Consider the following 27,707-nt stretch of genomic DNA (forward strand, 5'->3'; position numbering starts at 1 on the left):
AAGGCTAAAGGAATGTTGGCCTTGATCTCAAGAGGGCTGGAATACAAAGAGGTGGAAGTTATGTTACAGCTGTACAGAGCTCTAGTTAGACCCCATCTGGAGATACTGCATTCAGTTCTGGGCACCGCACCTCAGGAAGGATATATTGGCCTTGGAGGGGGTGCAGTGCAGATTCACCAGAATTATACTGGGGTTAAAAGAGATAAATTCTGAGGACATAGACTAGGTTTGTATTGCATTGAATATAGAAGATTAAGGGGTAATCCAATTGAGGTGTTTAAGATGATTAAAGGATTTGATAGGGTAGATGGAGAGAAACTATTTCCTCTGGTGGGGGAGTCCAGAACAAGGGGGCATAACCTTAAAATTAGAGCTGGACCGTTCAGGGGTGATGTCAGGAAGCACTTCTTCACACAAAGGGGAGTGGAAATCTGGAACTCTCTCCCCCAAAAAGCTGTTGAGGCTGGGGGTCAATTGAAAATTTCAAAACTGAGATTGATAGATTTTTGTTACGCAAGGGCATTAAGGGATACGGAACCCTTAATGGATGGAGTTAAGACACAGATCAGCCATGATCTAATTGAATGATGGAACTGGTTCGAGGGGCTGAATAGCCTACTCCTGTTCCTATGTTCCTAACCCGTTGAGATCTCTGCGCTCCTCCAATTCTGACCTCTTGTGCATCCCAGTTTTTCATCGCTCCACCAATGGCAGCTGTGTCTTCAGCTGCCTGGGCCCTAAGCTCCGGAATTCCCTCCCTAAACCTCTCCGCCGCTCTCTCCTCCTTTAAGACGCTCCTTAAAAATGTAAAAGCTTTTGGTCACCTCTCCTGATATCTCCTTATGTGGCTCGGTGTCAAATTTTGTTTGATAATTGCCCCTATGAAGCCCCTTGGGACGTTTTACTCCGTTAAATGCAAGTTGCTGTTGTGAAGTGATTACCCAACGATTACTCGGCCAGCAATCCCCAGGAGCGCCACCCTTAACCGGAGCTCCTGCACAACAAATCAGCCCAGTCGAGGCAATGTGCTCTGGTACCGAATACATTGGATATACACTGTGTCATCGGCCTGGGCACACACCCAACACTGCATCAAGTTATCTATTCTCAAGAGTTGGACACGAGGACGTGAGGGTCTTCTGAATCTGCCCGAGTGAGCTGTGCAGGATACCTTTGTTTCGGATCGATCTCCTGGGGCATTTTGAAGGACGGGAAACAGCCATGGGAAATGTCACTCAGCCAACAAACCTATCTGGGATGTTGCAACGGTGACTACCCTTCAAAAGTAATTCACTGGCTGTGAAGCGCTTTGGGATGTCCTGAGGTTGAGAAAGGCGCCATATAAATGCAAGTTATTTTCTTTCTTTTACAGATACTGTTATATTGACACGATGGGCCGAAAGGCCTCCATCCGTGCTGTATATTATACAGGTTCCCATACAATTCAAAGGAAACCGACTATGGACATACACTTAAAATGAAATTAATTTAACAAATAATGCAGGTTAATTCAGTTTGAAAATCCGGCCTAACCCAGCACAGACAATAACGCTGATGGCCGTTTCAGTCAGATTCCTGCTGTTAGGTAACAGGACGCCCAGTATCATTTCCTCTTCAAATAAAAAAGCACTACATCCTACATCCATAACCATTACAGAAAATGACACCAGCGTACTCTGCTCAGAGTCAATTGTCTCAATTACTTGCATTTCAGCCGTCACCAAATGAACTGGTTGCCTAAAGCCTAAAGCCTGATTACTCCATCCCGACAGTTTTAGACTCAATTTGCAATAACGTTTAAACTCTCCCTGTGTATCTAGTTTCATCGGGTCTGGATGGGGCAAACTCACACGTTCACTTTGCTGTCCAGGAACTGATGCTGATTAGCAGCAGTTAATGTAATAATAATTCACATTATTTTCCACTGATCACATCACCCTGTCTATACCTGGTACTTGAACCAGGGAGGCGCACAGCGCTCCAGATGCTGGCAATGACTGGCAGAAGTGTCGACAGCCAGAAGACACAGATTTAAGGTAATTGGCAAAAGAGCCAGAGGTGAGATGAGGAGAATTTTTTTTTACACAGTGAGTTATTATTGATGTGAAAGGGTATCATAGTATCATAGGCCTTACGGCCCATCGTGCCTGTGCCGGCTCTTAAGAGCTATCCAATTAGTCCCATTTCCCAGTTCTTTCCCCATAGCCCTGTAAATTTTATCCGTTCAATTATTTATCTAATTCCCTTTTGAAAGTTATTGTTGAATCTGCTTCCACCACCCTTTCAGGCAGTGCATTCCAGATCATAACTTGCTGGGTAAAAAAAATGTTACCTCATGTCACCTTTGGCTTTTTTGCTGATCACCTTAAATCTGTGTTCTCTGGTTACTGGTCCTTCTGCCACTGGAAACAGTTTCTCCTTATTTACTCTATCGGAACCGTTCATAATTTTGAACATCTCTATTAAATCTCCCCCTAACCTTCTCTGCTCTAAGGAGAACAACCCCAGCTTCTCCAGTCTCTCCACGTAACTGAAGTCCCTCATCCCTGTTACCATTCTAGTAAATCTCCTCTGCACCCTCTCTAAGGCCTTGACATCCTTCCTAAAGTGTGATGCCCAGAATTGAACACAATACTCCAGTTGAGGCCTAACCAGTGATTTATAAAGGTTTATCATAGCTTCCTTACTTTTGTACTCTCTGCCTCTATTAATAAAGCCAAGGATCCCATATGCTTTTTTAACAGGCTTCTCAACTTGTTCTGCCACCATCAAAGATTTGCGTACATACACCCCCAGGTCTCTCTGTTCCAGCACTCCCTTTAAAATTGTATCATTTAGTTTATATTGCCTCTCCTCATTCTTCCTACCAAAATGTATCACTTCACGCTTCTCTGTGTTAAATTTCATCTGCCAAGTGTCTGCCCATTTCACCAGTCTCTCTATGTCCTCCTGAAGTCTGTTACTATCCTCCACATTGTTTACTACATTTCCGAGTTTCGTGTCATCTGCAAACTTTGAAATTATACCCTTTATACCCAAGTCCAGGTCATTAATATATATCAAAAACAGCAGTGGTCCTAATACCGACCCCTGGGGAACACTACTGCACACTTCCCTCCAGTCTGAAAAACAACCGTTCTGTCCCTCAGCCAATTTTGTACCCACGCTGCCACTGTCCCTTTAATCCCATGGGCTTTAATTTTGCTAACAAGTCGATTATGTGGCACTTTATCAAATGCCTTTTGAAAGTCCATATACACAACATCAACCGCACTAACCTTGTCAACCCTCGCCGTTACTTCATCAAAGAACTCAATCAAGTTAGTCAAATACGATTTTCCTTTAACAAATCCATACTGACTTTCATTTATTAGCCCATATTTTTCTAAGTGCCAATTAGTTTTGTCCTGGATTATTGTCTCTAAAAATTTCCCCACCAACGATGTTAGGCTGACTGGCCTGCAATTGCCGAGTTTATCCCTCTCTCCTTTTTTGAACAAGGTTGTAACATTTGCAATCCTCCAGTCGTCCTCATATCTAAGGAGGAGTGACCAGTGCCTCTGCAATTTCCACCCTTACTTCCCTCAGTAACTTGGGATGCATCCGATCTGGACAGGGTGACTTTTCTACTTTGAGCACTGCCAACCTCTTAAGCACCTCCTCTTTATCTATTTTATGTCCTATCTGGACAATTAGAAGGAAGCTAGATAGATTTCTTTCAGATTTAAATAGATTTCTTTCAGAATTAGATAGATTTCTTTAAGAAAATAGTATTTTGGGATACTGTATATGAGTAATTTGAGACATGACATATTGTACATGTAGCATGCTTGGGAGGAACCGGTGACTTTGGATCTAATGCTTCCCAAAGCTTTCCACCACCTTCCAACACCTGATGTCTGGGTCTGTTGTAGACTAATTGATAGAGGTTGATTGCTATGATAAGTCAACAATTCCAGTATCGTTATATCATGCGACTACCAGGATGGCAGATGCCGAACTAAATGGAGCTTAGTATTTTTATGTCTAGCAATTCCTATGTTCCGAGGTAAGCTCGTCAACGCTATGGAAACTGCACAGTTTTAGTCCATTAAACTATTATTATCCCTCCTTACAATTTTGGATCCCTAATCCTTGCTTCTTGCCAACCTACATGTAAGTTCTTTGAACTTAGGGAGAAAGGGTGTGAGGAGAGAGTGTGGACTCCAAATTTGGGCTAATGGAAAGTCTTACTCAGACAGTGGCAGATTTCAATGCATGTCAGGCACCAACTAATGAAAAAAAAAGTCTCTCATTAGTGTTTAACAGGAACTAGTAATGTTTGTCTGGGCAGCCCAGTGCTTTGACAGGACGTAAGTTCTTGTTGGCTTCTGTCGGAGAATTGGGGAGGTGTCAAGTGGAAGTGAAGTATTTTATCGCAAGAGAGAGAGGGCAGAAAAAGCATCAGGGGCTGGTCAGTGTTCTGTTGTTCCTACCATCAGGTAATTTCAGAGTCATACTGGTTGAGGTCTGGATGTACACTACCTGCTGCTTCTCTATGTCAGGGAATGGAACATAGGAACAGGATTCAGGAACAGGAACAGCCATTCAGCCCCTCGATGCTGTTCCACCATTCAATTGGACCATGGCTGATCTGTATCTTAATTCCATCTACCCGCCTCGGTTCGGTAACCCTTAATGCCCTTGCCTAACAAATATCCATCAATCTCAGAAGGATGGCAGAAGGGAAGCTAAAAAGGTGGAGGGAGGGAAATAACCAAACGCTGATGGGGAAGAGAGATGTGATGTTTGAATTAGCACAGGGTAGGAAGCACTTTGATCCAATTGATCTTCAGAGATGTTTCCGAATGATTTGCTGATGTGACTGAATATTAGAAAGAAAGTCTTGCATTTATATAGCATCTTTCACAACCTCAGGGCAACTCAAAGTGCTTTACAGCCAACTAAGTACTTTTTGAAGTTTAGTCACTGTTGTAATGTAGGAAACGCGGCAGCCAATTTGCACAGAGCAAGGTCCCACAAACATCAATGTGATAATGACCAGATAATCTGTTTTAATGATGTTGGTTGAGGGGTAAATATTGGCCAGGACACTGGAGAGAACTCCCCTGCTCTTCTTCGAATAATGCCGTGGGATCTTTTACGTCCACCTGATAGGGCAGACGGGGCCCCGGTTTACTGTCTCATCCAAAAGACAGCACCTCTGACAGTGCAGTACTCCTTCGGTAGTGCACTGGAATGTCAAGTCTTTGGAGTGGGATTTGAACCTACAACTTACTGACTCAGAGGCCAGTGCTACCAACTAAGCTACCGGCTATTAACTTGGGCTTTAGGTTGGCGCTGTGTTCATCCATTTTTTGAGTTCAGCAATAGCAGCATACATGGACTTCAATTTAATTACTACACAGCAGCCAGTTTCAGCAGCAGCCGCTGACATTCCCTCAAACCATTTGAGCAAAAGCAACTTTGACCCCATTTGCAGCAAACTGCTGTGACAGATTTAGTGTCAGCCAATTCATCAATGAGCCTCCTCATTTCTGAGCTTGCAATGTGGCAGAACAGGGTGGTTTAATCACTATTTCACTGGTATTTGCAACTAATAGAAGATGGTGAATCTTTGGAATTCTCTACCTCAGAGGGCTGTGGACGCTCAGTCGTTGAGTATATTCAAGGCTGAGATCGATAGATTTTTGGACACTAAGGGATATGGGGATCAGGCGGGAAAGTGGAGTTGAGGTAGAAGATCAGCCATGATCTTATTGAATGGCAGAACAGGCTCGAGGGGCCATACGGCTTACTCCTGCTCCTATTTCCTTTGTTCTTATGCTCTGATACAGAAATCAAGTCACTAAAATAACTGAAGCTAACAGCACTTGTTGATAATGGAAACTTTCTGTTAATCTAATGAACAGTTTCTGTTTGTAACTAGCATTCATCAACAGGGCTTCTGAAGTGTCAGCCTTGGCTCAGTGATAGCACTCTCACCTCTGAGTCAGAGATCGTGGGTTCAAGCCATTGTGTCTCTTTGGTACAGCAATCCAAAACTAATCGCAGTGCCCCGTGAACTTGAGCATATAATCCAGGCTGAGGGAGTGCTGCACTGTCGGAGGTGCCGTCTTTCGGCTGAGATGTTAAACCGAGGCCCCGTCTGCCCTCTGATTATCTGATTGCTGTTTGTGGGACTTTGCTGTGCGCAAATTAGCTGTTGCATTTCCTACACATACAACAAATGACTACACTTCATTGGCTGTGAAGCACTTTGGGATGTCCTGAGAACGTGAAAGGTTCTATATAAATGCAAGTCTTTCAGTCAAAATTCATGTTAGCAGTCGGGAAATTCAAGAATTCAATGATATGGCAACGAAACAAGAAGAATATGGAACTGTAATCCAAAAGGACAGGCCTTAGTTTCCATGGCAGATGAAAAGAACGTTTTGTTCCATGGGGAAGCAGCCAGGTGGAACAGATTTGCATCAACAGGTTGTAGTATTTGATTGATGTTGACTTTGGATTCCATTGCCTTGGGGTTGAAGCAGAGTAAAGTCTGCCTCAGACATTTTATCAGCTCTCATTCACCTCCCACACAAGAGGGAACACGTTGTGTGGAATCGAGCGCAGTGCGAAGTATGCATGGCCAGTTGGGAGACACAAACTCAACGGGGGCCTCATGCTCTTTAGAACTGTAGAAGGTTACAGTACAGAAGAAGGCCATTTGGCCCGTCGTGTCTGTGCCGGCTCTTTGTTACAGCAATCCAAAACTAATCCCAGTGCTTTGTTTTCTTCCCACAGCCCCTGTACCTTCCTCTGCTTCAAATATGAATCCAATTTTCTCTTAAAAGATGCAATGGTCTCTGCCTCAACCGTTCACCGTGGCAAAAACATTCCGTGCTCCAAGAACCCAGTGTGTAAAGGAATTTTTGCTAATCTCAATCCTCACTCTCTTAGTGACCATTCTAAGTTGATGGCCCCTTGTTACTGACTCCCCAACCAGAGGAAATAGTCTTTCCCTCTGCACTCGATCAAAACCTTTCATAATTTAAAAAAAAATCTCTATTAAATCTCCTTCATTCCACACTGTCTGCTACAGTGATACATTTTTCACTGGTTACTAATGCTACGAGTATGATAGGAAAATATCCCCTGATGTGTTCACTTCCCTCACTGCCATATTTGTGGTTAGATAGACAAGGTGTAATTATATTTATATTGTGCACCTGACGTACTTCAGCTGGTATTGTTGAATTATGAAACATTGGCCATCGGAAGACTGAACGGGCTGGGGCTCTTTTCTCCAGCATGAACACCGGCATAGACCTGTTGGGCCGAATGGCCTGTTTCTGGATGGCTGTAAATTCTATGTAATTCTATGAAATTCGATTGTGCCTGGAAACAGGTGTGCACGAGGCGGGACACAAACTGCACACACCTGTTCACCTGGCTCCAGGCAACACGCTAAATTCCCCAGTGTGCAGCCAGCGGTACCTGCGCTGTTCATTGGCTGCACGCCTCATAGAGTCATAGAGTCATAGAGTTATACAGCACGGATAGAGGCCCTTCGGCCCATCGTGTCCGCGCCGGCCATCAAGCCCTGTCTAATCTAATCCCATGTTCCAGCATTTGGTCCGTAGCCTTGTATGCTATGGCATTTCAAGTGCTCATCCAAATGCTTCTTGAATGTTGTGAGGGTTCCTGCCTCCACAACCCTTTCAGGCAGTGAGTTCCAGACTCCAACCACCCTCAGGATGAAAAAGTTCTTTCTCAAATCCCCTCTAAACCTCCCGCCTTTTACCTTGAATCTATGCCCCCTTGTTATAGAACCCTCAACGAAGGGAAAAAGCTCCTTAGTATCCATCCTATCTGTGCCCCTCATAATTTTGTACACCTCAATCATGTCCCCCCTCAGCCTTCTCTGCTCCAAGGAAAACAAACCCAATCTTCCCAGTCTCTCTTCATAGCTGAAGCGCTCCAGCCCTGGTAACATCCTGGTGAATCTCCTCTGCACCCTCTCCAAAGCGATCACATCCTTCCTGTAGTGTGGCGACCAGAACTGCACACAGTACTCCAGCTGTGGCCTAACCAGTGTTTTATACAGCTCCATCATAACCTCCTTGCTCTTATATTCTATGCCTCGGCTAATAAAGGCAAGTATCCCATATGCCTTCTTTACCACCTTATCTACCTGTTCTGCCGCCTTCAGGGATCTGTGAACTTGCACACCAAGATCCCTCTGACCCTCTGTCTTGCCTAGGGTCCTCCCATTCATTGTGTATTCCCTTGCCTTGTTAGTCCCTCCAAAGTGCATCACCTCGCACTTTTCCGGGTTAAATTCCATTTGCCACTGTTCCGCCCATCTGACCAACCCATCTATATCGTCCTGCAGACTGAGGCTGTCCTCCTCGCTATTTACCACCCTACCAATTTTTGTATCATCAGCGAACTTACTGATCATACCTTTTACATTCATATCCAAGTCATTAATGTAGACCACAAACAGCAAGGGACCCAGCACCGATCCCTGTGGTACCCCACTGGCCACAGGCTTCCAGTCACAAAAACAACCTTCGACCATCACCCTCTGCCTTCTGCCACTAAGCCAGTTTTGTATCCAAAGTGCCAAGGCACCCTGGATTCCATGGGCTCGTACCTTCTTGACCAGTCTCCTGTGGGGGACTTTATCGAAGGCCTTACTGAAATCCATGTATACCACATCCACTGCGTTACCCTCATCCACACGCCTAGTCACCCCCTCAAAAAATTCAATCAAATTAGTCAGACATGATCTTCCCTTGACAAAGCCATGTTGACTATCCCTGATTAATCCTTGCTTCTCCAAGTGGAGACTAATTTTGTCCTTCAGAATTTTTTCCAATAATTTTCCTACCACTGATGTTAGGCTCACTGGCCTGTAGTTCCCCGGTTTTTCCCTACTCCCCTTCTTGAATAATGGTACTACATTAGCGGTTCTCCAGTCCTCTGGCACATCCCCTGTGGCCAGAGAGGTTCTGAATATATGTGTCAGAGCCCCCGCAATCTCCTCCTTTGCCTCACACAGTAGCCTGGGATACATTTCGTCCGGGCCTGGGGATTTATCCATTTTTAGGCCTGCTAAAACCGCCAATACCTCCTCCCGCTCGATGTTAATATGTTCGAGTATATCACAGTCCCCCTGCCGTATTTCTATGTCTACGTCGTCCTTCTCCATAGCGCCTGTTTGGGGAGGGCAGGAAATTCGCCATCGCTTAAGGCAACCAGCAGGTCTTAAAGGGGAGGTGCACTCTGGCAGCAGACAGCAGGGAATCTGCCCTGACGCAAGAGGATGGCTGGATGAGGTCCCGACATGGCAATGAAGTCCTCCCAATGCTGCCTTGGAGGCTCTGGTCCAGGTAGTGGACAGGAGGAGGGAGATGCTGTTCCTCCCAGGTGGGGCAGAAAGCCCCCCCCCAACTTCCCCCACAAGCAACACCTCCGCCGTAACAGTGGGAAGAAGTTACAGAGGAGGTCAATGCCAGCAGCTTAGCTCCTAGGACATGGCTGCAATGTGGCAAGAAGTTCAATGACCTCCCCAGAGTTGTCAAGGTAAGAATCCTGCTCTCTTACTCTCTGCTCACACCTCCAGCCTCTCTACTCACAATATTCCCCTCCTGCCACTTCCATTCACTCTCCTACAATCACTGCACCACACTTCACTCCACCTCCTCCTCCATCTCCTCCTCCTCCTCACACTCGCCGGTACTGGAATCCTCACTTTCCCACACCTCGCATCTTACACACTTCATACCATCTATTGACAGGCACCTTCTCTAAACACCTCACAAGATGGTCACTATCACACTCCCTTCTTTCTTGAAGGAGAAGGTGGTGCACAACTCGAGTGACGAGGCTTTCCGCCGGAGGAGGCCGAGCCTGCCAGCACCCTCTCTTCCCCCGGTGAAGGAAGCCGTGCTGGCCATCCCGGGCAGTGGGGAAGAGTCATGGCCGTGGCGACTGGCAACACTGGAGGGGATGTCACACAGAGTTTTGTCACACCCTAGCCTCTCTCTCCTCCTCTTACTTCTACCTCACCCTACACGCTCTGCATTACAAACTGCAGCTGCTTTCACCAGACACTTTGTTCTTCGCTCTCACTTCACATCGCGAGCTAGCCCCTCGGCCCTCTCTTTTATTTCAGCTGCTGACAATGTGGAGCTACCTCTGCCACTTCAGGAAGAGGAGGCCAGCCTTCCTGAAGATGCAGAGTCACTCGATCTGACCCTGTCAAGCACCAGCTCAGAGACTAACACCATGTGTACTTTAGAGGCTAGGCTAGAGGAAAGAAGAAATAAAGAAAGAACTTACATTTATATTGGGCCTTTCATCGTATCATAGCAGGTCCAGCACAGGAAGAGGCCAGTCGGCCCATCATGCCTGTGCTGGCTCTTTGAAAGAGCTATCCAATTAGTCCCATTCCCCTGTAAATTTTTTCCCTTCAAGTATTTATCTAATTGCCTTTTGAAAGTTACTATTGAATCTGCTTCCACCGCCATTTCAGGCAGTGCATTCCAGATCATAACAACTCACTACATAAAAAATGTTTCCTCGTGTCGCCTCTGGCTCTTTTGCCGATCACCTTAAATCTGTGTCCTCTGGTTACCGACCCTTCTGCCACTGGAAACAGTTTCTCCTTATTTACTCTATCAAAACCGTTCATGATTTTGAACACCTCAATCAAATCTCCCCTTAACCTTTTCTGTTCGAAGGAGAACAACCCCAGCTTCTCCAATCTCTCCATGTAACTGAAGTCCCTCATCTCTGGCACCATTCTAGTAAATCTCTTCTGCACCCTCTCTAAGGCCTTGACATCCTTCCTAAAGTGTGGTGCCCAGAATTGAACACAATACTCCAGCTAGGGCCTAACCAGTGTTTTATAAAGGTTCAGCATATTTTTTTGCTTATGTACTCTCTGCCTCTATTTATAAAGCTCAGCATCCCATATGCTTTTTTAACAGCCTTCTCAACTTGTCCTGCCAACCTCAAAGGTTTGTGTATGTGCACCCACAGGTCGCTATGTTCCTGCACCTCTTTTAAAATTGCACCTTTTAATTTATATTGCCTCTCCTCATCCTTCCGAACAAAATATATAATTTCACACTTCTCTGCTTTAAATTTCATCTGCCATGTGTCTGCCCATTTCACCAGTCTGTCTATGTCCTCCTGAAGTCTGTTTCCATCCTGTTTACTACATTTCCATGTTTCGTGTCATCTGCAAACTTTGAAATTATACCCTGTATACCCAAATCCAGATCATTAATATATATCAAAAAGAGCAGTGGTCCTAATACCGACCCCTGGGGAACATCGCTGTACAGTTCCTTCCACTCTGAAAAACAACCGTTCACCACTACTCTCTGCTTTCTGTCCCCGAGCCAATTTTGTATCCATGCTGCCACTGTCCCTTTAATCCCATGGGCTTTAATTTTGCTAACAAGTCTATTATGGGGTACTTTATCAAATGCCTTTTGAAAGTCCATATACACGACCTCAGGACGTCCTAAAGTGCTTTACAGCCAATTAAGTACTTTTGAAGTGTAGTCACTTTTGAAGTGAAGTCGTGGGACTTTGCCAATTCGCAAAGTCCCACAAACAGCAATGTGATAATTGACCAGATAATCTGTTTCGTAGGTGTTGGTTGAGGGTAAATATTGGTCAGGACACCAGGGAGAACTCCCCTGTTCTTAGAATGATAGAATCATAGAAGTTTACAACATGGAAACAGGCCCTTCGGCCCAACATGTCCATGTCGCCAGTATATACCACTAAGCTAGTCCTAATTGCCTGCACTTGGCCCATATCCCTCTATACCCATGTAACTGTCCAAATGCTTTTTAAAAGACAAAATTGTACCCGCCTCCACTACTGCCTCTGGCAGCTCGTTCCAGACACTCACCACCCTTTGAGTGAAAAAATTGCCCCCCTGGACCCTTTTGTATCTCTCCCCTCTCACCTTAAATCTATGCCCCCTCGTAAGATCACCCCTAAACCTCCTACTCTCCAGGGAAAAAAGTCTCAGTCTATCCAACCTCTCCCTATAAGTCAAACTATCAAGTCCCGGTAGCATCCTAGTAAATCTTTTCTGCACTCTTTCTAGTTTAATAATATCCTTTCTATAATAGGGTGACCAGAACGGTACACAGTATTCCAAGTGTGGCCTTACTAATGTCTTGTACAACTTCAACAAGACATCCCAACTCCTGTATTCAATGTTCTGACCAATGAAACCAAGCATGCTGAATGCCTTCTTCACCACCCTATCCACCTGTGACTCCACTTTCAAGGAGCTATGAACCTGTACTCCTAGATCTCTTTGTTCTATAACTCTCCCCAACGCCCTACCATTAACGGAGTAGGTCCTGGCCCGATTCGATCTACCAAAATGCATCACCTCACATTTATCTAAATTAAACTCCATCTGCCATTCATCGGCCCACTGGCCCAATTTATCAAGATCCCGTTGCAATCCTAGATAACCTTCTTCACTGTCCACAATGCCACCAATCTTGGTGTCATCTGCAAACTTACTAACCATGCCTCCTAAATTCTCATCCAAATCATTAATATAAATAACAAATAACAGCGGACCCAGCACCGATCCCTGAGGCACACCGCTGGTCATAGGCCTCCAGTTTGAAAAACAACCCTCTACAACCACCCTCTGTCTTCTGTCGTCAAGCCAATTTTGTATCCAATTGGCTACCTCACCTTGGATCCCGTGAGATTTAACCTTATGTAAAAACCTACCATGCGGTACCTTGTCAAAGGCTTTGCTAAAGTCCATGTAGACCACGTCTACTGCACAGCCCTCATCTATCTTCTTGGTTACCCCTTCAAAAAACTCAATCAAATTCGTGAGACATGATTTTCCTCTCACAAAACCATGCTGACTGTTCCTAATCAGTCCCTGCCTCTCCAAATGCCTGTGGATCCTGTCTCTCAGAATACCCTCTAACAACTTACCCGCTACAGATGTCAGGCTCACCGGTCTGTAGTTCCCAGGCTTTTCCCTGCCGCCCTTCTTAAACAAAGGCACAACATTTGCTACCCTCCAATCTTCAGGCACCTCACCTGTAGCTGTCGATGATTCAAATATCTCTGCTAGGGGACCCGCAATTTCCTCCCTAACCTCCCATAACGTCCTGGGATACATTTCATCAGGTCCCGGAGATTTATCTACCTTGATGCGCGTTAAGACTTCCAGCACCTCCCTCTCTGTAATATGTACATTCCTCAAGACATCACTATTTATTTCCCCAAGTTCCCTTACATCCATGCCTTTCTCAACCGTAAATACCGATGCGAAATATTCATTTAGGATCTCACCCATCTCTTGTGGTTCCGCACATAGATGACCTTGTTGATCCTTAAGAGGCCCTACTCTCTCCCTAGTTACTCTTTTGCCCTTTATGTATTTGTAGAAGCTCTTTGGATTCTCCTTTGCCTTATCTGCCAAAGCAATCTCATGTCCCCTTTTTGCCCTCCTGATTTCTCTCTTAACTCTACTCCGGCAATCTCTATACTCTTCAAGGGATCCACTTGATCCCAGCTGTCTATGCATGTCATATGCCTCCTTCTTCTTTTTGACTAGGGCCTCAATCTCCCGAGTCATCCAAGGTTCCCTACTTCTACCAGCCTTGCCCTTCACTTTATAAGGAATGTGCTTACCCTGAACCCTGGTTAACACACTTTTGAAAGCCTCCCACTTACCAGACGTCCCTTTGCCTGCCAACAGACTCTCCCAATCAACTTCTGAAAGTTCCTGTCTAATACCATCAAAATTGGCCTTTCCCCAATTCAGAATTTTAACTTTTGGGCCAGACCTATCATTCTCCATAACTATCTTAAAACTAATGGAATTATGATCACTGGTCCCAAAGTGATCCCTCACTAACACTTCTGTCACCTGCCCTTCCTTATTTCCCAAGAGGAGGTCAAGTTTTGCCCCCTCTCTAGTCGGGCCATCCACATACTGAATGAGAAATTCCTCCTGAATACACTCAACAAATTTCTCTCCATCCAAGCCCCTAATGCTATGGCTGTCCCAGTCAAAGTTGTGAAAGTTAAAGTCCCCTACTATTACCACCCTATTTTTCTTGCAGCTGTCTGTAATCTCCTTACATATTTGCTCCTCAATTTCCCGTTGACTATTTGGGTGTCTGTAGTACAATCCTATCAAAGTGATCTCTCCCTTCTTATTTTTCAGTTCTACCCATATAGACTCAGTGGGCGAACCCTCGGATATATCCCCTCTCACTACTGCCGTGATGTTCTCCCTAATCAAGATCGCAACTCCCCCTCCTCTCTTACCTCCTGCTCTATCTTTCCTATAGCATCTGTACCCTGGAACATTGAGCTGCCAGTCCTGCCCCTCCCTTAGCCATGTTTCAGTAATAGCTATAACATCCCAGTCCCATGTACCCATCCATGCCCTGAGTTCATCTGCCTTGCCCATCAGACTTCTTGCATTGAAATAAATGCAGTTTAATCTAGACTTCCCTTGGTCTTTGCCCTGCTTTCTCAGACCATCTGTCCGGTCATGTTTTGTACACTCTCCCTTACTGCCTTTTGTTTCTGTCACCACTTTACTTCCCACTGACTTCCTGCATCGGTTCTCATCCCCCTGCCACATTCGTTTAAACCCTCCCCAACAGCACTAGCATACACTCCCCCTAGGACATTGGTTCCAGTCCTGCCCAGATGCAGACCGTCCAATTTGTACTGGTCCCACCTCCCCCAGAACCGGTTCCAATGGCCCAGGAATTTGAATCCCTCCCTCTTGCACCATCTCTCAAGCCACGTATTCATCCTAGCTATCCTGTCATTCCTACTCTGACTAGCCCGTGGCACTGGTAGCAATCCTGAGATTACTACCTTTGAGGTCCTACTTTTTAGTTTAACTCCTAACTCCCTAAATTCAGCTTGTAGGACCTCATCCCGTTTTTTGCCTATATCGTTGGTACCTATATGCACCACGACAACTGGCTGTCCACCCTCCCCCTCCTGTTCTGCAGCTGCTCCGAGACATCCCTGACCCTTGCACCAGGGAGGCAACATACCATCCTGGAGTCTCGGTTGCGTCCGCAGAAACGCCTGTCTATTCCCCTTACAATCGAGTCCCCTATCACTATAGCTCTGCCACTCTTTTTCCTGCCCTCCTGTGCAGCAGAGCCAGCCATGGTGTCATGAACCTGGCCGCTGTCACCTTCCCCTGGTGAGCCATCTCCCCCAACAGTATCCAAAACGGTATACCTGTTTTGGAGGGAGATGACCGCAGGGGACCCCTGCACTGCCTTCCTACTCTTCCTCTGTCTGTTGGTCTTCTTCAAAATAGTGTCATGGGATCTTTCCTGTTCACCTGAGAGGGCAGACGGGGCCTCGGTTTAAAGTCTCATCCGAGGGGGTCTTTATGTGTTGAATCACGAATGCGCAGGAGCTAAGGTAGGGGGATCGGATGCCACCGGTGCCAGCTCGCCACAGGGCGAGATCGCGCACAAGCTCAGCTACAGAGGACCCAGAGACCGACATCGAGGGCCCAGGCTACCGACGGCAGCGGATGGGCATACACCAAGAGACGCTAGGTGCACTGGGCAGTCTGCCAGCGGGCTGATGCACAATGGCTCATCGATTGGAGGAGTTGTGTTGGGGCTTTGCGCAGAGCAAAGAGGCCATTCTGTCCAACACGGACGGCTCCATGAACACGATGGTGGTGCCCACTGTGACGGAGCGAGCCTCTGCTGACATCTCCGACAGCTTCCATGGCTGGTCATGCTGCAGCCGTGAGAGCTCACGCGACTGCCATCTTGGTTCTGGGGGCTTGCGTTGACCGGGGCTTCCAGACCGGCATCACAATCCTGCCCTCGGTTTTCACCCAAAGCCCTACGATTGCTGAGGCGCAGTCCCGTGCCTTGGCTCCATGGGGGAGGCACCCGCCGTCCTCTCTCAGGATAGCAGCATGCCTGCTCCCCCCGCCTGCCCTTGTTAGTGCCACGCAGCCAGACTGCCCCGGCCCAGGCCGAGAGGCTGCAGTCTGTAGCCGGGCCCTCAAGGTCCACAGCTGCTCGAGGTCGTCCTACAAGGCCATCTGAAGTGTCCTCAATGGAAGCTCAGCAGCCTTCCACCTCCCAAGCAGTAGCTACTGGGACTTGAACATATCATAGTATCGTAGTCCGTACAGCACAAGAGGAGGCCATTCGGCCCATCGTTCCCGAGCCGGCTCTTTGAAAGAGCAATCCTTGACATCCTTCATAAAGTGTGGTGCCCAGAATAGAACAGAATACACCAGCTGAGGCCGAGCCAGTGTTTTACAACATACTTCCAGTGTGCAGCCTGGATGCCTATGGAGTGGCCCGATCCAATATGGCGGGCAGCGTGCATGCAACATTGCGCTCTGGAAGTGTGCCGCCCGCCATATTGGACACTTAAGACGACTGATTTTTTGCGCCTGTAAAACGGGGTCCAGGGCCAACAAATTTCTAGGCCGTTCTTTTTTGGAATAAAAACTGCGGGTTTGCAGAACATTCAGGCGAAGGACTCATAAGGAAAATAGATCCCTGATTGGCAGCATTTCCTGAAGATTTTTCACAAATTGTTTTTTTGTGGGAATCTGGTACCGAATTCCGTCCAGGGCCTGCAAGATTTTTTTTTTCTTTCGCCAATCACCGTACATTTCAACTGCTTTTCTCCGATGAGATGGCGCCTACCGTCTGTGAAGCATTCGTCTGGTTCCACGTCCTCCTCCATGTGCTCTGAGAAGTGCTCCTCCTCATCCCCTTTGCTTTTCAGGTCCACGGTACTTCCTTCAGAACAACTGGTAAGGTCATCCAGCTTCTACAGAGGAATGACAAGCACATGTCACACTGACTGGCTCCACCAGCAAGAACTCAGTTATAGTTCATTCAGTTAAAGAGGCTCATTAGAGAACGTTAGTTTTGAAATCTTTGATCAACAACAACAACTTGCATTTATATAGCGCCTTTAACGGAGTAAAACCGTCCCAAGGTGCTTTCACAGGAGCGATTATCACACAAGATTTGACACCGAGCCACATGAGGAGATATCAGGATAGGGATCAAAGAGGTAGGGCTTAAGGAGAGTCTTAAAGGAAGAGAGAGAAGTAGAGAGGTTTAGGGAGGGAATTCCAGAGCTTAGGGCCTAGGCAGCTGAAGACACGGCCGCCAATGGTGGTGTGATTAAAATCAGGGAAGCCTAGGAGGCCAGAATTGGAGGAGCGCAGAGATCTCAGAGGGTCAAAAACCAAAGAAAGAAAACAACTAATTTTCCTCCTGTTTCAAAGCATTTAAGATGTCAAATGTGATCTTTAAATTTAATTTCTTATCAATCTTTCCAAATTTTACTTCAGGGAACCATTGAATAATTTAAATCTAATTGGGGCGCTGTGCTATTCCGACAGAACTATGGGGCCGAAATTTCTTGGGGTGCGATCCAACACTGATCCTGCCAGAGTCTGAGGGGGTCGGGATACCTTCTCTGGTTGGACATATCCCTGGAGGTTTCATCACATGACCTCTCATCTCCAACCGTCCTGCCCAGTCAAACAGCCTTTCTTCACGATCTCGAATATTTTTAGAACTGTTAGCGGATTTTCTCTTTATTGTTGCATCAAAAGGGTTGTTAATCCTTCAACAATAACTTCCGCTTGAGTCTGGCCTAAACAACAAGCTTTAATAGATTGACCCACAACAGTATTATAGTTATAATATAACTGTCTTCAGAATACATTAAATGACAAGCAATTAATACAACTTAGTTTGCCCCCAGACTCAGATTGATCAGATCTGACCTCCTGGGGCGGTAGACTTCTGACTGTCCTCTCTAGAACTCTAACTTTTGGGAGGAGCAATGCCCTATCTTTATACTATTGCGTTGTTCTGTACGTAAACATCTCTGGTCTTAAGTCCTAGTCGTAAGTCATCCCACCGGGCTGACGCCACATTAGCAACTCAAGATAAGCTGTTTCTATGTTGCCTAACTAATGACCTCAACCTTCATCTCTGTTTACAAGCTGTTTGTTCATTTGTGGAATGGGTGGCCCTTCTTATCTGAGTACAGCCCCCCCATTCGGCCTTGCAAGGCCCCACCAATGTCGGTGTCAGAGCAACCACATCTCTCATTTTGGTGTAAACCACCTTCTGACGTTAATGTTATCTATTCTATGGCCTTCCTGATGTTGTCCTGTGTGAGCTGTCCTTGTTCTCAGAGATGCTGAATTCTGTCCCCCCTTTAACATTCACCCTCTTGCTGGAATCTATTGGCACTATGACAGCCGGGATAACTGACTATTCCCAGTTTTAAACCATATTCTTACATAACTCATCAATAAATCGCAGCAGTGTCCTGGAGATTAATCTTCAATTCCTGGAGACTCCAGGCCAATCCTGGAGGGTTGGCAACCCTACTGAGGGATGAGTAAGGGGGGGAGGGGGAACCTGATTAGCAAGGGGCAGGGAGGTGCAAAGGCCACTAAAGGCGCATCGCTTAAGCTTAGAGGGTTAAATTATGAGGATAGGTTGCATATAAGAGGAAGCTAGATAATTATGTGAGCGAGAAAGGACTAGAAGGTTCTGCTGACAGGGCTAGATGAAGGAGGGAGGAGGCTCGTGTGGAGCATAAACACCAGCATAGACCAGTTGGGCCGAAAGGCCTGTTTCTGTGCTGTAAATTCTATGTAATTCCATGCAACATAATTCTATGTAACTTGGCTTGTATTCCCTTGAGTATAGAAGATTGAGGGGTGCTCTTATTGAGGGGTGCTCTGATCGAAGAGTTTAAATAGTAAAAGGATTTGATAGGCTAGATACGGAGAAACTACTTCCTCTGGTGGGGGAATCAAGAACGAGGGGACGTAATCTTAAAACTCGAGCTAGGCCATGCAGGAGTGAAATCAGGAAACACTTTTTCACACAAAGGGTTGTAGAAATCTGGAACTCTCTCCCCCAAAAGGCGGTGGATGCTGGGGGTCAATTGGAGCTTCCAAGACTGAGATCGATAAGATTTTTGTTAAGTTAGGGTATCAAGGGATATGGAGCTAAGGCGGGTAAATGGAGTTGAGGTACAGATCAGCCATGATCTAACTGAATGGCGGGGCCGCCTGGAGGGGCTGAATGGCCTGCTCCCGTTCCGATGTTCCCGCTGCCCATGGAAACTCCGGCACTGCCCAGACCTACACCCTTTCCCCCCTTCTTGAGAATTAAAACAAAATAGCTAACTTGATGTTTCCTCATGGATCCAGGCAGCTTCACTGGCCCTGATTCTACCTGTGGGACCCACATCCACCCAGATTGTGGTCAATACGCCTCGGACCATCCTTCACAGAGACGCTGGTCCCGATGGGAGCTTAGTGTAACTGCTCTTTCTCTCCCCTTCTGAGAGCATTGGAGCACAGGTTAGGAATAAACCTTCTGAAACAGCTGTAACTGAAATCAATCGTAAGACCATAAGAAAGCATGGGAGGAGAACAGACTGCTTGCCCATCTTTTTTTTTTAATCGTTCATGGGATGTGGGCGTCACTGGCAAGGCCAGCATTTATTGCCCATCCCCCAGACCGTGTGCAGTCTACTCCAGTCTAAGCTCTATCCCATCCAGTTCAACTTCCAATTGAAAAACCCACACCGCAAACTTCTAGATCCACAAAGATCATGCAGCAAAACTCCAGAATATTCATGGCTCCTCGCACCTCCGCCATTCAATCCTGGCCTGCTGCCCTCCACAGGCAACAGCCTCCCAGTCCCAGCCGTACATGCCATGTGGAGTATTGGATTATCTCAGTGGCTGCTAGCCCTGTTAACCTTCAGCTCAACCAAATATCCAGCCAGCCCTTTTGTTTCTCCCCCTCGAAGAAGTTAACTGACGCAGCATCCACTTCACTCTTTCAGAGTCTGTTCCACACACTGTGACAAAAGAAAATCTTCCAATCTTTTAGAGTTGCTTGGGGTTTGTTCATTTTAAACCTGTGTCCTTTAGTCGTGCGTCCACAATCTGGTTATACCTAAACCAGCTATTCCTCTTTACATTTTAGAGATCCCATCCCCATCACCATAAACTTTATTTCCCTAGTTCAACTCCGCAGGGTTCTCCTCATAACTCAGAGCTCTCAGTGCTGGAAACATTCTTCTCACTCTGTTCTGAACCCTCTCTGATGCACCAATTCTAAGTTAGGGGCGCCCGAAACGGCACAGAACACTCCAAGAGCGACATCCCCTCTACAGAGCTAGGCTAATCTGTTCCAGCTTAAGCGGGACCGAGCACGTGGCTTGTGAAAACCACAATCTATTGAATGCTCGGTTTGTCAGGCGAAAGCTTGCCGATTTAACCGAGAATGTGGTGGGAATCTGAGCTGTTACTGATGCCCGTGAAGAACAGCAGAGTGATGGAGGCACTGGTGGGAACTGCGGCTTATCATGGGATTAAAGTGGGGGCACAGGCTCCCCGAGAAAGCACTTTCAATGCAAAGTAATTTGCCCTTTTAGAAAAATAGTTTGTCAAAAACCTGCTACCAGTTAGGTGATTTATTTATGATTGATGATTGGTATCGTGGGGCTTACAATACAGGTCACTGCAGAAGCCTTGAAACATGATGAATCAGCCATGGCTCAGTGGGTAGCACTCTTACCTCTGTATCAGAAAGTTTGTGGGTTCAAGTCCCAATCCAGAGACTTGAGGACTAAGTCCAGACTGACACTTCAGTGCAGTACTAAGGGAGTGCTGCACTGTCACAGGTGCTGCCGTTCAGATGAGACATTACACTAAGGCCTGTCTGCCCTCTGAGGTGGATGTAAAAGATCCCATAGCACTATTTCCAAGAAGAGTGGGGGAGGGAAGTGCTCCCTGCTGTCTTGGCCAATATTTCTCCCTCAACCAACACCACCAAAACAGATTGCTGGTCACACTGCTGTTTGTGGGATCTTGCTGTGCACAAATTGACTGCCACGTTTCCCTACAATACAACTGTGACTACACTTCAAAAGTACTTCACTGGCTGTAAAGCACTTTGGGATCTCCTGAGGTTGTGAAAGGCGCTATATAAATGCAAGTCTTTCTTACACATTCAGCTGGAACGAACCATAGGCTCAGACATCAGTCTCCGTGTTTGAACGGCAGGGATTGATATATTTTATTTGCGCTCCCGGAGGCCACCTATTTATTATTTGTTTGAGGCAATAAAAAGGGAAAGTACTTTTCACTGAAAAGAACCCTTCCCCTTTAACTGTTAGAATTCCATTAAGACCGAAGGTAAGTGAAAGAGATAATCAATTACTGACAACACTCAACATCTATGTTTGTTAATGGAGCTGGGAAACAAAGTAGTGTGCGTTGAGGATATGACAGTCTAATGAGCGGACAATAGGAGCAGAAGTGCAGTGATTAGAGCTTTTGAGAATTGATTAACCCTTAACCCCCCCACCCCCTTCTTCTTCTTCAGTTGATTCTATTTACAGAAAAGCACTGATTATGGATAATGTGGACAATGAATTTTACCACTCGCCAATCATAAGACTGATAACATGCTTTGCTATCCTTTGCTGACTGCCTGTCTGACATCAAGTCCTGGATGAGTCAATATTTCCTTCAGTTCAGAATCAGCAAAAACCGGAGCCATCGTCTCTGGCTCTTGACAGCACCTACGTGCCCGTGGGCCTGTGTCTCTCAAACTCTCCTGGCTTCCCTTTCAGGCTAAATTCGACTCGACTATTCCAATGCTCTCCTGGCCGGCTTCCCACCTTGCACCCTCCGCAAACTTGAGTTCATCCAAAGCTCTACTACCCCTATCCTGAGTCGTACCAAGTCCCGTTCACTCATCACCCCCTGGGCTCGCTGACCTACATTGGCTCCCAATCCAACAACGCCTCCATTTTAAAATTCTCATCCTTGTTTTCAAGTCCCTCCATGGCCTTGCCCTTCCCTACCTCTGTAACCCCCTCCAGCCCTACAACCCTCCGAGATCTCTGCGCTCCTCCAATTCTGACCTCTTGTGCATCCCCGACTCATTGCTCCAACATTGACGCCCTGCCTTCAGCTGCCTGGGCCCTAAGCTCTGGAATTCCCTCTCCAAACCTCTCTACCTTTCTCCTCCTTTAAGACTCTCCTTGAAACCTACCTCTTTGACCAAGCTTTTGGTCACCTGTCCTAAAATCTCCTTAGGTGGCTGTGTGTCAAATTCTGTTGGATAACGTTCCTGTGAAGCGCCTTGGGACGTTTTACTACGTTAAAGGCGCTATATAAATGCAAATTGTTGTTGTTTTTGAACCCCAACCTGAGCTTCTTACCCTCCATGTAATCTTTGTCGAGGCCACATTCTTTTCCTTGCTTACTTATGCTCCTGCCTCTGCCACGCTGCTGTTGAAACCCTAATCCAGGACTTTTGACTTGCACTTATAAAGCCCCTTCAATACAGAAAAATGTCCCGAGCCATTTTGCGGGAGAGGGAATAAATAAGATCGATTAAAAGGGATAATAGGATGGTAACAGAGCCATGGGGGGGTAGAGGATTTAGGAGAGGTGACTGAAAGTTTGGGTTTATGGAAATGGTTTTTGAAGGCGGAAAGAGAATTGGAGAGGCTGAGGGCTTCGGGGGTAGGGGAGAATTCCAGAGAGTGGGACTGAGGCGCTGAAGGCTCTACCATCAATGGTGGGGAATAGGGAGTGGGAGATGCACAAAAGGCCAGAGCCAGAGGATCAGGGGTAACAGGAGGGATATAAGGCTGAAAGATGTTATAGAGATAGCGGTGGGTTGACATCATGGAGGGATTTGAAGACAAGGACGAGGCCTTTAAATTTGATGGATTGCGGCACAATGTGGAGCAACGAAGGTTGGGGTGACAGGTGAACAGGATTTAGTGCAGACAGGGTGCAGGCAACTGTGTTTTGGACAAGTTGAAATTTATGGAGGATGAGAGACTGGCGAGGAGTATGTAGGAGAAAATGAGTCCAGAGGTGACAAAGTGTGGATTATTTTGAGAATTGACTTTACTGACACTCTCCTCACTAGCCTCCCCTACCTCCACCCTTCATAACCTTCAGCTAAATCCAGATTTTGAAATTCCCACCCTCATCTTAAGAACACTCCAACCTACCTGAGCAAATCTCCTCAGCCACATGGCTCCAAATGCACTCTGTGATCTCTGGTTCTACTTGTTCCCTGCTCCCTTCGCTTCACCATTGTTGACTCCTTATGGTCTTGTGCTCTCCCAAAACTGCATATCGCTTTCTGACCTCCCTTCCTGCTTTCAGAACCGCCGTATTTCTGACTCTGCTCCCCCCCCACCCACCTGATTCAAGTTTCCTCCTTCTTCTCTCCGGTGGCCACCTCTTCACTTGATGAAGATCTCTAAGATGCTCTTTTATATGAGGAGCCCTATATAAGTGTAAGTTGTTACTGCTGTAGGTGTTGTCGATTCCAAAGATTGTAACAATTCTAACATCACCAAGCATGGATAAAGCAGAACGGCACAAAAAACACAGAGTTCTTTAGAAGGCTGAGAGGCATTAATGATGCAAATATAGGTAGGTTATTGAACAGTAATCTCCCCTCAAGTGAGACTAGAAATAGCCAGGACATTTTTCCCTTACAGTATTGCTTGATAACTGAATGATATCAAAGGCAGTTCATACTGTGTCAATTAAATACTTTAAAGCACAATTGGATAAATATATGGCTACGAGTGGGATTTACTGTTGGAAAGTTGTGGAGATCAAGTTCAGGACAGACATCAGGAAGTATTTTGTTACACTGAGGGTAATCAACAGCTGGACCTTGTTGCCATGAGGGGTGATTGAGCACATGGTCACAGACATATTTAGGAAACAGTCAGGTGCTGTACTGAAAGACAATAGGGTTGGTATTCTAGGGAGAAGAGATCAAATGGGCAGAAGGATCTTCTTTGTTAAGTATAAACACAGATGATTAAATACTCCATGGAATGAGATGGCTAGTGTGCTGCCAAGGCCATGGAAATCTCATCTGTGGAAGGCAACAGGCTAGGAGTGAACAATGTAGGGTGTAATATTAGATTTATGTCCGAGAATTGCCGATTACCTTGGGAGTCAGGGAGAAATTCCACCAGCTCCTGGTGGTTTGTGGCTGGTTGCTTCCGTCTGTCAGGATATTGAGTGGATCATGTGTCTATATCTCATTGACTGCATGTTTGTAATTTACAGCCTTTGATATTGTGTGTGTGTCTGCATGTGATTCTGTGTATGACTGTGACCACGTGATTTTTGTGATTGTACCTTTGTACCTTTGCTTGTATCTGACCACGCCTGTCTGTGATTGTGTGTGCACGTATATCTTCTTGCGATTTCCGTCCGTGTGAGTCTGAGTATGTACAATTATCACGTGCGGGGTCTGTGCATGTGTGTGTGGTTGTGTCTGAATGTACAGTAAGTGCGTGTTTGTGTATGCTTGTGCGTGTGGACTTTGTGTGTGAGAGAATAAAATGGTTGCATTGGTCAAACGCTGCGGTCAGGTAGTGTGCGAGTTAACGTGTTCACACGAGAAGTGGATAATGAACACTGTTCCACTGACCTGCGGTGCAACGTGAATTTCTAATTACTCTCTTGGCACTGCAGACGAGAGCGGTTACCATGGAGATGTGCATGCCACTGTCAGCAAAGGTAATCTGAGTACCACACCTCACCTCAGCTGCACTTCTTATGGTGGCCAATATAGCAGATGAGTCAAAAGACAGACTTGCTGGGGACAGACACAGCTTTAAAGCCACACTGCTTTACAGTGTCAGTAATGTTGAGACTGGGCCTGCCAGGGAGATTACGGTGACGTGACGTAAACGAGTCACGTAATAGAGCTTCATACAGCTGGTTTAAAAAAAAATGCCAGACGCTGATTTTCTGCGGTAAGTTACAAGGCTGTTGATTACAGTGCACACGAATTGTACCAATTACCTTCCTGAAAACTTTCAATTGTCACAAGAGGCTTATGCAAACTTGCTCATTTTCCACAGAGGATGAAGAATAAGTGTGATTACAGCAGCAGTTTAATGTAAGAATCCCGAGGTGTTACCATAGCAATGGCATCAGTTGGGTACAATTAAAGGGACGGTCACTCTGTGACTCTGCCCAGATTCTTACAGTAAAGACATATTGAGACTGACGCATGTACAATCTTCAAAAACTTTAAAAGCTTTTATGATGATTGGATACTTTATTAAAAGCAGCAAGACTGTACAAAATATGCCAGCCTTATATTTCCAACATTCTTAAATCATCCCAAACCAGCCACTCCATTTATAAGAAATGTTTCCCTTGCAAGCCATAAAGTTCTGATGGTCATTTTGCTCCCTACAGTATTTGTTTGCCTAAACAATCAAATTTGCTTGTACGCAAGTCCGGGTTTGCAGAGGGAGCAGTCACAAGGAAAGGTAGACGCGTTCATGGGGAAGAGCTTTGCTCCGTTCCCCTCTTACCATCTGTGCCTCTACTCCACCTTCTAGCACTACTCCACCTTCTAGCACTGCCCGTTCTCCCTCTCAAGCTCCCAGTGAAAGGAATCAAGAGACTGCTGTCCAGATGTAAAGCTCTCCCATCATCTCTTGCATGGGTCAATCGGTCAATGCTTCGGCAATTTTCCCGAGGCTTTGGATGGTGGGATAGAACGGCCGCCTGTAAATGCAATCTCTTGCTTCCTCTCGACGGGCAGTGAAAGGGAGAAGCAGCATCACTGAAGCCTCACACAATCAGCTGGCTTTGGCAGCTGGGCAGCCCAGAGATTGGAGCAGAAACACGGAGGGCAAACTGGTTACAGGATTTGCAAGTGAACTACTTGCTTACAAAGCAGGAAAATTGCATAGCAGGCGTGCAATCAGGTTGGGGAAATCAGGAAATTTACATACAAATAGGACTTATCTGCAAGCGACTGGCACACAAACAGGCTTCACTGTACTTACCCTAAAAATGTTCAATTTCATCCTTGGCATTTACCCAAATCATTTAAAAGGAGCGAATCAGCACCACATTAACCACCTTGTGTGAGAAGTCTATTCCACATAAAAACTGTCCTGTGAGGGAAACCAGCCCACTGATCTCTGGAGTGACATCTTAAAAATCTAAACCATGTCCTCTCATTTTAAAGAATTGGATGATTACAGGTAATTTTGGAACCTTGTTAGACAAAAGCACAAGTCGGAGTTGGGCTGTAACACTGTGAGGCTAATTGTGGGACTCGCCCTCCTGTCCAGTAAAGCTCTGTGTTGGGACATTTCCTTATGTTCTCTTTCAATATTTTCTCCAGTGAAAATTTAAGAGTCCAAGGTCCGGAAATCATCCTGATCACTCTTCCTGAACCCTCCCACAACACGTTAATGGGTTTTTTGAAGGAGGGATATCCGAAATCATACATAGTAGTCTAAAAGAGGTCATGTCAATGTTATCTGCTTTAATGTCTAATCTAATATCTGAGTCATGTTTCAGGTGATAAACTAACAGTTTCACATTGATGGATGCTTTTAGCATATGTCAGTGGTGGCTCAGTTGGTAGCACGCTTACCTTTCAAATCAGAAAGTTGGGGGTTCAAGCCCTACTCAAGAGACTTGAGCACAAAATCTAGGCTGACGCTCCAGAGCAGTACTGAGGGAAGTGCTGTCTTTTGGACCAGACATTAAACCGAGGTCCTATCTGCCCTCTCAGGTGGATGTAAAAGATCCCATGGTACTATTTGAAGTAAGAGCAGGGGAGTTCTCCTCGGTGTGCTGGCCAATATTTATCCCTCAAGCAATGGCACTCAAACAGATGATCTGGTCATTATCACATTGCTGTTTGTGGGAGCTTGCTGTGTGCAAATTGGCAGCTGCGTTTTCTACATTACAACAGTGACTACATTTCAAAAGTACTTCATTGGCTGTAAAGCACTTTGGGATATCCTGAGGTCGTGAAAGGCGCTAGAGAAATGCAAGTTCGTTCTTTCTTTCTTGCATTACGCCCAATATATTATACTGAATGCATGTTATTAGATAGCGATGTGAGCACAAAACATATAGGAGGAGAAAAGAATGGTATTGGAATTGACACAGTTCAAGGAGCTAAGGCAAGTAAATGGAGATGAGGTACAGATCAGCCATGATCTAATTCAATAGCGGGGCAGGCTTGAGAGGCTGAATGGCCTACTCCTGTTCCTACATGCTCAACATGAATACAGGGGCAAACTGTCAGTAGGACTCCAGCGACAAAGGAGCTCCAGATGTGACTGAACACTCCAGAAACTTCTGCAGTTTACACCCAGGTAGGTGAACAGGTATATGGAGTTAGATCACAGATCAGCCATGATCTTATCAAATGGCGGAGCAGGCACGAGGGGCTGAATGGCCTACTCCTGTTCCTATGTTCCTTAAGGTGCAGTCTGCATATAAAATGGGATTAAGGGCTACCATGTAGGGGAAAGAAGACACTGGAAACAGAAGTGAGAAAAACCAACATCTTTTACTGCAATGACCAGGAAAATATCACAGGTAAATTATCTTCGTAGATTTTAAAATCAGTGACTGAATAATTGCAGTTATTACTACTATAATCTGATGCTAAATGTTAAATGGCTAGATAATATTCGCAAAGAAAATACAAATGGCTCCCTATAATACTGCAACATGATAAACAGCAATACATTATAAACAGTACCTGGAATGTTTATATTATATCTCCATGATCTTT

The 27,707-nt window shown here is 45.9% G+C and overlaps 1 protein-coding gene across 2 annotated transcripts in view; it reads right to left on the reverse strand.

Annotated features, from left to right (window-relative positions):
• The window catches only part of scn5lab (sodium channel, voltage gated, type V-like, alpha b), a 321,528-nt gene that overhangs the window by 85,692 nt on the left and 208,129 nt on the right, over positions 1-27,707 (reverse strand). For both annotated transcript variants that reach the window (XM_067967964.1, XM_067967957.1), the window contains one exon: positions 16,731-16,857. In XM_067967964.1, coding sequence (XP_067824065.1) covers positions 16,731-16,857 — 127 coding nt within the window. The remainder of the gene's footprint in view (positions 1-16,730; positions 16,858-27,707) is intronic.

This window comes from Heptranchias perlo, chromosome 2 (assembly GCF_035084215.1).
Source record: "Heptranchias perlo isolate sHepPer1 chromosome 2, sHepPer1.hap1, whole genome shotgun sequence".
Taxonomy (NCBI): Eukaryota; Metazoa; Chordata; class Chondrichthyes; order Hexanchiformes; family Hexanchidae; genus Heptranchias; species Heptranchias perlo.